The 11,210-nt window shown below is 43.8% G+C and overlaps 1 protein-coding gene across 3 annotated transcripts; it reads left to right on the top strand.

The window, feature by feature from the left end:
* The first annotated feature begins 556 nt into the window (after window positions 1-556).
* On the top strand, window positions 557-9,986 carry ATP5MC2 (ATP synthase membrane subunit c locus 2). Of its 3 annotated transcripts, none has more exons than XM_052000629.1 (5): window positions 557-624; window positions 6,304-6,373; window positions 7,624-7,701; window positions 8,408-8,601; window positions 9,696-9,986. In XM_052000629.1, the coding sequence occupies exons 1-5, from the start codon at window positions 572-574 to the stop codon at window positions 9,808-9,810; spliced, it is 510 nt and encodes a 169-aa protein (XP_051856589.1). In that variant the 5' UTR covers window positions 557-571; the 3' UTR covers window positions 9,811-9,986. The 3 variants fall into 3 exon arrangements, with proteins under 3 accessions (XP_051856589.1, XP_051856591.1, XP_051856590.1); XM_052000631.1 differs by lacking the exon at window positions 557-624 and adding an exon at window positions 3,147-3,248; XM_052000630.1 differs by lacking the exon at window positions 557-624 and adding an exon at window positions 3,771-3,894.
* Window positions 9,987-11,210: the final 1,224 nt, after the last annotated feature.

Consider the following 11,210-nt stretch of genomic DNA (forward strand, 5'->3'; position numbering starts at 1 on the left):
CAAGGCACCGTGCTTAGCACAGATTAATTTGAAATGACAGAGTACTCAACAACTGTTTACTGGGAATAACTCCTAGTCATAAACTGGATTTGTTTTGGTTTCGGGGAATGGGGATGGAAGGTCATGGGAATTCGGGTGCGTGTACACACATGGAGATGAAAATGAAACGACCATTAAGACCTTGGCTTTGGAGCTAGAGAATCTTAGGGTCAAATGCTGGCATTGCTTACTAACTAGCCGTGTGACTTTGGGCTTTGCTTATTAACTTGGGCGATCTCTGGTTCTCATTTTCCTTAACCTGAAAATAGGGACTGGTCAAAATGACCCCTAAGGTCGATTCTAGCTCTGAAGTCTATGATTGGGTAAGAAGGAAAGGGGAACGAAACTGATGCAGTGGGGAACACTGGATTTGCAATCCGGGAACCCGGTCTTGCATCCTAACTTTGTGTGACTTTGGCCAAGTCCATTTATCTCTTCGGACCTCAGTTTTCTCAATCTCTAAAAGGGAAGTGCCCAAGATGATTTCCTCATGCCCTTTCTAGCTCTAAAATGGATGACTGGGAGGAGACTAATGCAAGAAAGAACAGGACGAGGACTCCAAATCAGAAGCCTCTCAAGTGCCAGGTAGTGCACCTGTGTGTATATATATGTATGTAGAGATATGTGTATACATCATGTATACACAAATGGGTACATTATTCATGTGTGAATATATATGTGCATATCTTTAGTGTGTATACATCCATACACACAAGCACACATAAATGGGATATGGAAATGGGATATGGAACAGGTCCCTTGCAGTTTCCAAGTGGAGGCGGGACGACTAGTGCATTCCGGGCGGGGTGGCGTGGGGGTAGATTGTAAGCTTTTGGAGGGCAGGGCCCCTATTTTCTCCCGATTTTCTGGTCTGCAGACCTTTAAAGTGTGAGTCGGCTGGGAGTGAGGGGCTGCTCCGCAGGCATTTAGTAAGGACCTGTTGATTGAGTGGTCCCCGGGGGCTGCCTGCCTGCGGCGCCTGCAGAGACAACCGCAGGAATGAACTGGAGCTCGCGCGTGCGTGTGTGTATGTGTATGGAGATGCATTGAGGGGTACGGGGTCCCCTCATCTTTCCGGTCCCCCGCAGAGATGAGGAGGGGTAAGAAGGCCGCTGCAGCCGGGCACGTGGCTGAAGAAGCGGGGGGGGGGGGAGTAGGGGGGCTCCTCCTCATCCCTTGCTCTCCCCTTCCCCTCCCCGGGCTGGAGCGGAGGGCCATAAAAATGCAGATGGAGGATCGGTGTGAAATAACGGGCCCATATAAATCCCTCTGCCGCCCGCCTGCAAGATGGATTGGCCGCATTGAAATTCCTCCGCGAGGATAATTAAACTCGGGGCCTCATCCGGGCAAAATTACATCGCTGTAATGGCGTCGCTCGGGGTCCCGGGAAATGGCTCGACGGGCTTTCAGCGGCGGGTTTTATCGCCGGCCGGGGTGTGCCTGGCTGCGGCTCGCCTCTCCTCCGGGACCGTAAAGCTGCTGCCGTGATTTATCCTCCCCTTCTCCCAAATCCGATTAAATGGAGGAGCTCGGGGCCGGGGCGCCGCGGGGCCCGCCAGGCTGCCGGGAGGGGGCGGCGGGAAGGACGGGGCCAAGGAGGGAGGACAAACGGCCCCTCGGAGGGAGGCGGATTTGCCTTTATTTACAGCCTAGGGTTTTTTCCACTCTCTCCTCACCCTCCCTCCCTTTTTTCCTTTCCTTTTCATGGGGGATGAGTGTTTCCCATCTTTCCCCTTGCTTTCCTAGAAGCACGATGTTCTGGGTGCAGGGTGGGTGCTACCAAGTGGAATCTGACACGGCAAAGGTGGAGTTGAGACACACACACCCCCATCTTTGGGGGGTGGGTGAAAGGCAGAGTGCAAAGGCCTTTTCTAAGCTTAGTTGCTTCACTACTGTGTTTAGGTTCGGGAGGCCGACAGATGCGAGGGAGAAATAGGAGGGCTCTTTGAATGTGAAATGGCAGGTCTAAAGCTGAAGAGGGAAGGGGCACCAACCTAGGAGGTGAGATAGGTGAGGGGAAGAAGCATTGACCCACAGGGAAGCAGTAAATTGTTACAGGGAGTGGCAGGAGGAGCAGAGATAGCGCCTTCAGGGGTAGTACTTGCCCTGGAAATGAGATGGGTATTGAGAGCAAGAGGGGACACGCTGCAAGCTAGGGGTACTTTTAACCTGGAGTTGAGATGGAGAAGGGAAGTAAAAGATGAGATTGGGGATAGTCGCACTCGCACCCAATATTTGCTTATATGAGATGGGAGTGGAACCTAGAGATGACACACCTTGGGGGGGATAAAATGAGATGCCGAGATTGCACCCACAGGGCAGTATTTGTTGAGGAATTGAGATAAAGCTGGAGGGAGAGGGGAAGGAGTAAAAAGATGCTCAGAACTCCATCAGGTGGTTAAGATGACCTCATGTTCTTTCCAACCCAGCCCCCTACTCTCTCATTTGCAGGGTAACTGAGCAAAAGGCCCTTTCTCCAGTGGTTCCTACCAAATAGGGAAGAGAGTTAATTCCTGACATTTTCACAGCTTAAGGTTTGCAAAGTGCTTTACATACATTATCTCGCTAGATAATTATCACATTACATTTACATACACCATCTCATTTGATAAAAGAGCAACTATCCCCCACCTCTTTCATCCTCCCATTTAAAAGAAAAAAACGCAAAAAATGCGGCTGTCACTTAGAGCTTGGCATTTTGCAGCCTATTTGCCCATTTAATAGGTTTCCCCTTGGGCAACTCCTGGACACGTGATTTCAAGATACTGAGCCTTCCCTAAGCTGTAGAAGTGTTAAGGATGTAGGAGTACTAGAATGCTTAATGCTTCGGTTCTGGTGTATGCGGCACCCCAGTCTCGAAGGTTGTGCTTCAACTGTTTGATTCTGCGCATGCTCGGGAATGTGCCTGGCGACTATATTCCCGCTGCAGTCTAGGAGCAAATCGCAGGTTGCGTTTTGTATGCAACTCACAGCTACCTAGAATCTACACCAGATCGCCTCTAGTTGTAGTTCCAGCCTTCCAACAGCAGATGGCGAGACGGACCGCCTGCCCCGAAGTGGCTGGAAGGCGGCGCTGTAGCGTCTCTCCAACCACTTACGTTTCAGTCACTCTGTCCTCACCAATGCTACTCGTTGGTAAAAGGCACGCATGCGTCGAACGGCACGCCTCTTTCCCCTCCCCCTCTCTGTCTCCTCTGCTCTGCCGGCAGGTAAGGCCTGGGGCCTGGCTCCCGCGTGGTTCCACGTACATGCGCGCGGAAGTTCCCACTTCGCGTCGCTACTTCGCGGAGCCTTCCCTGGAACACCCCCGATCTCAGTCCTCACACTATTTCTGACTCCCGGGCCTTGGCGCCCCGAGACTTCCCCTTCCCGCGCGCCGGTGACCTCCAGCCGCGAGGGTCCGGCGCCATCTTGGGCCCCGGGCATGGGATAAAAAGGGGGGCGGAGAAGGAAAAAGAGGGAGATGGGGAGGGGGCCCTTGTTCTTTTCTGGGTTTCGGGGGCCCTAGTCTCCCGAACCTGCTGTCTTCCCCGAGGGTGTTTTCTAATGCCCCGGCCTTAAGGCTGGCTGTTCCTCCCCCTCCCCGACGCCGGTTGGGCCTTCCAGTCCTCCGTAGCCCGCTATGTAAATACCACTTGGTCCAGTCCTTTAGTCCCGGAAGCCGCCTCCCAGGTGTCCACGTGCGGGTCAGGCTTCCTCCTCCTCGGGCACTGCTCCCCTGGGATCCTCCCTGCAACCTGCTCTAGCCTCTTCCAAATCCCTTCTACTTGAGCGGCATCCTCCCCAACTGAGTCCTGACAGAGCCTGCAGTCCGGCCCCCGCCCCCAGCCAAACCTCTTGGGCTCCTGTCAAAAGGTCATAGCACTCTTTAATTTTTTTTTTTTTTAGATGTTAGAACCCCCAAACCAGCCTCTGATTTATTCCAAGTGAATCCTGGAATTACAGCCCAGACTTTGACCTAACACCCACTTCCCTCTGCCGTCATATATAGACTAAAATTGAGAGTAACCGAAATGAAAGATCGGGGAGGAAGCCAATTCATAGGATTTGGGGATTGAAGAGCTGCTGGCAACCTTTGAAGTCAGCTAGCTAAAGTCCTTGCGTTTTCTTTGAGGAAACTTGAAGTGACAGCTAAAGTCACACAGGTGGTCTAGAACATGAAATCCTCTGATACCAAGATCCTTTTTCCTGTACTGTCCTATTTCTCTATTAGAGGTAGGGCTAATGTAACGGTGCTCCATAGTATCCTTAAGAGTTTTTCCAAAAGTTATTTGAAGGTAATGTCTTCCATCCCTAACAGTCTTGTTTTTAGGAGTAAACCAAGGGTGCAGCCAGCCAAGGTCATTTTGCAGCCAAACCTAATAGGAACTACACAAGGTTCTATCACCTTGTCTTGTAACTATTTTTATTCACTCATATTCTTTGAGTGTTCTCAGCTTCTAAATGTCTTTGGTAAATAGTCACCTCATAATTTGAAGGAAAGAAACTTCGCTTTAGCATTAATAACTCCAAAAGGGGAAGCACCCTGTCCATATTTGGGTGTTTAATAGACTAATAGATGACCTTTGCCTCACTTAGGGCCCATTGCCTTGAAGCTACATTGTCACTTCAGGTTTTGAGTAAGGATACTAGCCAGTATGAACATGAATAATGTATCTTGCATACTAAAGTATATTTCAAACCAAAGAAAATAGGAGAGACAAAAATTGGGCAGGCATTGAAAAGACTTCCACTAGAGTGAAGGTATAGCAGGTTAATGTTGAATAGTTGACATTGTAATAAGGAGCTAACTGTTAGGTTATCATTTTTGTTCCATAAAAGGGAGCATTGGCACTAATATCTTAAAACATAATTTCTGGCCTAAAATTCTCTGAAGTTTTATTTTTAAAATATTTTGATAACTATTTCACTGTAATTGATTTTCTTTCTAATCTGTGTAACTTATATTATGCATTTAAGAATGTTCTGAGAAGGGATCCCAGATACAGAAAAAATTTCAGAACCCCTACCTTAAAGTCAAAGTCCTGACATGTTGAAGTCTAATTCTTGTCACTTAAATAAATTCACTATGAAACTCATACTTGAGAAGATGTGTTAGATGTTTCCTCAAAGTGGGGGAAATCTAAGGCATCTTTTCAGTGTGTTATTTTTCTTGTATTTTTTTAATGGTATCTTTGATTAAACTGAAGCATAAAGCAGGACAGTATGGAACTCAACCGAAGTTAGATGTGAAGACTTTGGATTTAAGGTCTTTAAGTCACTGTACCTCTTGCCCTCTTAAGGTATGAAGGTGATAAGTGTAATAACCTAGGTTTGCTTATTATAGTAATGTCTATTTCCAGCATTAATCTGCTTTATCCCCACTATGAATCTACTTTCATTTAAAAATTTTAGCATTGAGCTAAGTGAGTGGTTCTATATTATACAGTGACAAAGCTGTATAAGAAACCTGTAAATTTGTAAATTCTACATTTCTGTCCATGATTGCCAAAGGCACAGAAGCTCATTAAAGGTCTAGGTAGCATAGTATAGAAAGCAGATTTTGGTATCAAGATCTAGTTTCAGGTTTTAGTTCTTGTACTTGGTAACTTATCTCCTCTGATTCTGTTTCTTTGTCTATAAAATAGGCATAGTAACTTAGAGTAGTAAGAATCAAATTGTGTGTGTGTGTGTACATAAATGTGTGTGGAGAGACATATACATACAAATATATCATGTAAGATGCTGTTATCTAAGAAGTATTTCTTTAGTGTTTGGAAAAGAACTAGATAAAGGACATTCTGGGTAATGTCCTCAATTAAATTGTAACTTAAAAAGTACTAGGACTTAAGCTGAAGGAAAATTTTGAGAAAATACTTTTTAAAATTGGCTATGGAACATCAGTTATCAGAAACTCTTGTTAATAAGAATAAGAAATATTATCCTGAATCTTAAGATCCTTTTTCCCTCATACTGAAATCAAGTCTTCAAAAGATTGTGAGCCTTGGTTTGAGATGCTATAAATTATAAGGGCATTGTCTTAATGTTCCTGAGGGGAATAAAAATGCCCAGTTTCTAATTATACTTTTTGTGTCTAGCTTCAATAAAGTAGAATGGGGTACTTTTCTTAGATTGTTTTCTCCTTTTTGAAATAAGTACTGCTCCTTTTGAATCCTCCATTTTATCTCAGTTGAATTTTTTGAGTAACCTTTCCATTATCATTGGTTTACTTTGTGTAATAAGCAGAAATAATCCTAATTTCTAATACTGCTTTTATGCCCTCAGCTTCTCCAGCATTGCCCCTCACCCCCTGAGAATGTACTCCTGCGCCAAGTTCATCTCTACCCCTGCCCTTGTGAGTAGCTGACAATCAGATGGAGGTGGGGCTGGGGTGGGAAAAGGAGCACAACATCAGACCTTGTTCCTCACAGCTAGGCTGTGGGGAAAGGTACTTTCACTTGGGGAAGTGACACCCTTTGGCACTCCCTTGCTATGATAGTCTGATATGGAAGTGAATTCAGCAAGGTAAGTGTATGTTCACTTGAGTCTAAATTCTAGACTATTTCCATTCATGCAACTCCTTGGGGGAAGTGAAATATAAATCTGGGAATCTAAGTTTGGTTCTTAACCACTCAGTGGCAGTTGTGTGTATTTTGTGTCCCTCTCAAAGCTTTCCATTGATACCTTATATGTTATAGAAGTGACAGTGAAGATTTGTGACCCTAACTTCTCTAAAGTTATGCTAGCAAAATACATTCCGGCAAGTGCTGCCAAGGTAGAAAGGAAAAGTATCCATGATTGGATCGATCTTGTTTAGTGAGAATCTAACTTGTTAAGTTCTTAGAGGCTCAACACCAGGCTGAATGTTTCCAGCTAAGTTATTGAAGGGGTATGATGTGTTTCAGTCAAGTATTCAGCAGCAATATATTCCTAGGACTTAAAAACTCCAGAGAGTATTGTGTCACCCAGATTCAGTCAGTAATGTGTATGAAGCTATCCTGTATGGATGCTGGAATTACTAGAAGAAAGACACAGTTCTTCCATGAAGAGCTTACATTATAGTGAGGGGCATGCCATATATTATTTATAAAGCAAAGTGGAAGTATAGCTTAGAGAATAGTGGTTTTAAGTCCTGCCTCTCACATATTGTCCTTGTAAGCCTAGACAAGCCATCCAGAGCCTTGGTGGTAGAAAACTAGTGCCAACTGATTAATTTACATTTCCTGAGAATTTGCTTTATGCAAATAATTCTCTGCAAAGGTTGTACAAGGGAGTTGAAGTTTTAGCAAGATTGGTGATCTCTACTCTCTTGAGTATCTTTAAAAGTCCTCCTTTTGCTGCGATTCCTGACTTCTTAAGGTATTTGAATGTGTCTCCTAGTTCCCATGGCACAGGTTGCTATAGGAAATAGGTCTGCTGGTCTCCACCCCCAGAATGGGGAAAAACATTGTATTAGTTATCTAAAATATGGGATTGAGCCCTGGGACAAATGAGCACATTGGAAGGACTGGATGACAAAGAAGGGGAATTCTTCCTGTGGTAAAACAGCCAGCCACCAGGAGTATTTCAAGCTTTCCCATGACATTTTTGCTCCTTTTCTGCCAGGTGAGGAGCAGCTCTCAGTTGCTGAGTAGATCATTATCTGCAGTGGTCCTAAGACGGCCAGAGATTCGGACAGATGAGGTAATTTGACAGTGAAGATGAGCCTTAACCATGGGGGTCACAGAGGGAAAAGGGTTTACTTGCTTAGGCCAGCAGGGAGTGTCCTGGCACGAACCCAGATGAGTGAGACTTACATTTAGGGAGTTTGGGGGAGCCATTGGTTTTAAAGGGAGGTAGAAAAGATAGTAAATCCTATCCATTATTTAAGGCAAGTATTCTTAACCTGGGGTCCATGAATTTTTCTTTTTCCTTAAATTTTGATAACTAGCAACATAATTGGTTTGGTTTCCTTTGTATTTTATACCTTTAAAAACATGAGAAAGAGGGTCCATGAGCTTCATCAGACTGCCAAAGGGATCTCTGACAAAAGGTTTAAAACGCCTGCTCTTGAACTTTAGTGACATTCTGAAAGATTGCCTATTTGTGATACTGATATCTACCTTGTCCCAGCCTAGACCTACAATGAGGAAATTCTAACTCTTGGGTTTTTAGGGAAACAGCTTCTACTAGGATATTCTAGTACTCTAGTAATTCTCCACTCATGAATGTATCAAGATTTCATCTTCTCATCATCTTTATCCATATATCAGAACTTTTCAGTGTTATGAAGGATGTTTCACAGTTTTGAGGAGCAGTCACTATGCCCTGGTAGGACGATGATATGGTGCAGAAGCTCATGATGTCTTTGAAGGTGCCTTTCCCTGTAGCCTACTTCTTTTTCTCACAGAACCTCAACATTTTGGCAACATCAGGTCCCTTGACCTCACTTGTGCCCCGAAGTGGATTCCAAACCAGCAGTGTCTCAAGGGACATTGACACAGCAGCCAAGTTCATTGGGGCTGGGGCTGCCACTGTGGGGGTAGCCGGCTCTGGAGCTGGGATTGGGACTGTGTTTGGAAGTCTCATCATTGGTTATGCCAGGTAAGGTAGGGATTAAAGAGTAGAGACCTCATTGGTTAAAGTGGGGTTTCCAGGGTGTGAACTTAACTGCTATATTTTAAGAAGCACTTAAGCAGTGTTTATACCTTTAGATGAACAGGAACAAAATTTGGTTATCTGGATCCTGATCCTGATCCTGTTCCTTGGGACCACCTCTGGCTTCCTGTCTCTAGATATAAATGACCTTTCAGTGTTGCTATCCCACAACCCATGTGGGGATATCTTATTGCCACTTCAACCTACCCCACTGGCACTGGGATTCTGAGACTTATCTGCTCCCCATAGATTTTTGGCAACTCATTGTTAGAAATAAATTAATCCTCCAGAGACTATAAGTTCTCTTAATACCAGTGGGGAAATAGGGTTATTTTCCTGGATTTTTCCAAAGGAGACCTTATTGTCCTAGCATAGTTAAAACACAGGAGTAAAATCTGGTGTTGATGTGCCTGTCAGAACCTCCCTGATGACCAGAACTGAGCAAACTGGATTAATGGATAGCATCATTGAAACTGGGAGCATATTTTTCCTGGTTGCATTCCTATCTTCTCAACTGTCACCTCACCTTCAAACTAGAATGATCACTTTTTGTAGGGGGGATTAAGAACATATAAGATTATGTTCTGATCACATTTGCAATGAAAAAAGATTGTCCTATCCACCAGTCTTCTCAATTGCTTAGTCCATTCCATTCTGGAGAGCTTATTGTGGGCATGGCTGCTAAATGTTTACAGCCAGGAGCCATTTAGTACAGAGTAGAAACATATGGTAAGCATAGTGGATTTCCCTCCCCTTTGAGGTGGTAATATTTGGATTAAAACATGCTAATGTATTATGGATTGACTAGAAAATCCCTGCAGAGCAGTGGGTGGGTTGATATCTGAAGCTAATAATTGGGCTAAGACGAACCTACATGTCTAGACTTTGGTGTGGCCTTTCACGCTAAAAGATGAATCAATAGAATCACCTCAGAATTTGAGAGAAGTTCCAGCCAGGTTTCCTTGCCCATCTCCTATTGATATCTTTATTGTCCTTTTTGTGGCCCAGGAACCATACTCACCCACCTTTCCTCCTCCCAGGAATCCCTCCCTGAAGCAGCAGCTGTTCTCCTATGCCATCTTGGGCTTTGCCCTGTCTGAGGCCATGGGGCTTTTTTGCCTGATGGTGGCCTTCCTCATTCTCTTCGCCATGTGATCGAGCCATTTCTATCCCTCAGCGTTTCTGAACGTTCCTCTTCGTCCTTCTGGTCCTTCCATGTCTCTTCCAGCCTGTGTATACCTCCCCCTCCATCTTAACAGAGAACCCCAGGGAACCATGGGCTCCGGATTTGACAGAGGGGAAAAAAATAAATACTGTATTATTAAGCTGTTTTTTGGGTCTCCTGTGTATACTTCTTTTCTGTTTTTAATAAGAGTAGAAATCACTAAGAGTCTTGGAGGGTGGTAGTGGTAGTGGTAGTGGTGGTGAAAAAAAGGTTTGGGTCTCAGTCCCAGAATTTCTGGGATTTTTGCATCTCCTGGGTTTTTTTTTTTCTGTCTTGGGGAAAATGAAGCAGAATTTTAGAGATTATTCCTTTTATTTGTTAGTACAGGTTGTTAATCACCATGAATGCTTAGACCAGTGACTATAATGCCAGCATAAGGTAATTGCTAACCCATTTTACCATTTCTATTATCTCAACTTAATTTAAATGCCTATTTAAGCTATGATAATAAAATTTTGGTTACTTCCCACTCAGATCTGTCAAATACATCACTGCCAGGTAAATGCTCATAAAGTTCAGCCCAACTGTTACTCATCATTGTTATCCTTGTAAAGCCACATGCATATAGGAAGTACTTGATAAAGATTTGTTGACTGAATCACCTAGCGGAGATGTATTTTGCAGATGAGAAAACTGAGATCCAAGAGAAGAAATAACATACTTAAAATCAGAACTTACTGATGGCAAAACCAGGCTTAATTATTCTCTCTTCGGGGTTTTTTACAGTATACCATATTATATTTTGTAAGGTTTTTCATGATCTGAGGTTCTTTCATTATTGCTCTCTATTTCTTTAAATGAGGCGAGGAGGCAAGGTTAATAAAGAACAAGATTATTCCAATTTGTGAAGAAAGTTGGTAGAAGGAGAAAATAGAGGCCAAAATAGCAGAAATAAAGTTAGTATTAGACAAGGATATTTAAAAAAAAACATGAAAGAGTACTCTGACTCAACCAGCATTAATCACCTTTTATGTGTCAGGTACCAGATAGACAGAAATTGTAAAAGATATCAATTCTCTGCATTGTTTGGGGAGGTGGGAGTCTGATAAGGGTATACAAAATAGGATTCAATCTTGGATCATTCATGATTGTTAATCCTGATGGAGTTAGGGCTGTAGAGTATATTGTCTTCAGATAGTGTTGGTATAAAGCCTTAAATGTAGTTTTTAGTTATAGGTTCTAGCCTCATTCCATTAACATCATTAACAAAGACTTCCATTGAATGAAGGGGAAAGCTCTTCCTGTGAACTGTATACTATCTATAAACTCTAGGCCCTTGAAGACTCTAGTCTCCAATATATCCTGGTGTCAGTGTTGCTCTAACTAAAAC

The sequence above is a fragment of the Antechinus flavipes genome, chromosome 5 (assembly GCF_016432865.1).
Source record: "Antechinus flavipes isolate AdamAnt ecotype Samford, QLD, Australia chromosome 5, AdamAnt_v2, whole genome shotgun sequence".
Classification (NCBI taxonomy): Eukaryota; Metazoa; Chordata; class Mammalia; order Dasyuromorphia; family Dasyuridae; genus Antechinus; species Antechinus flavipes.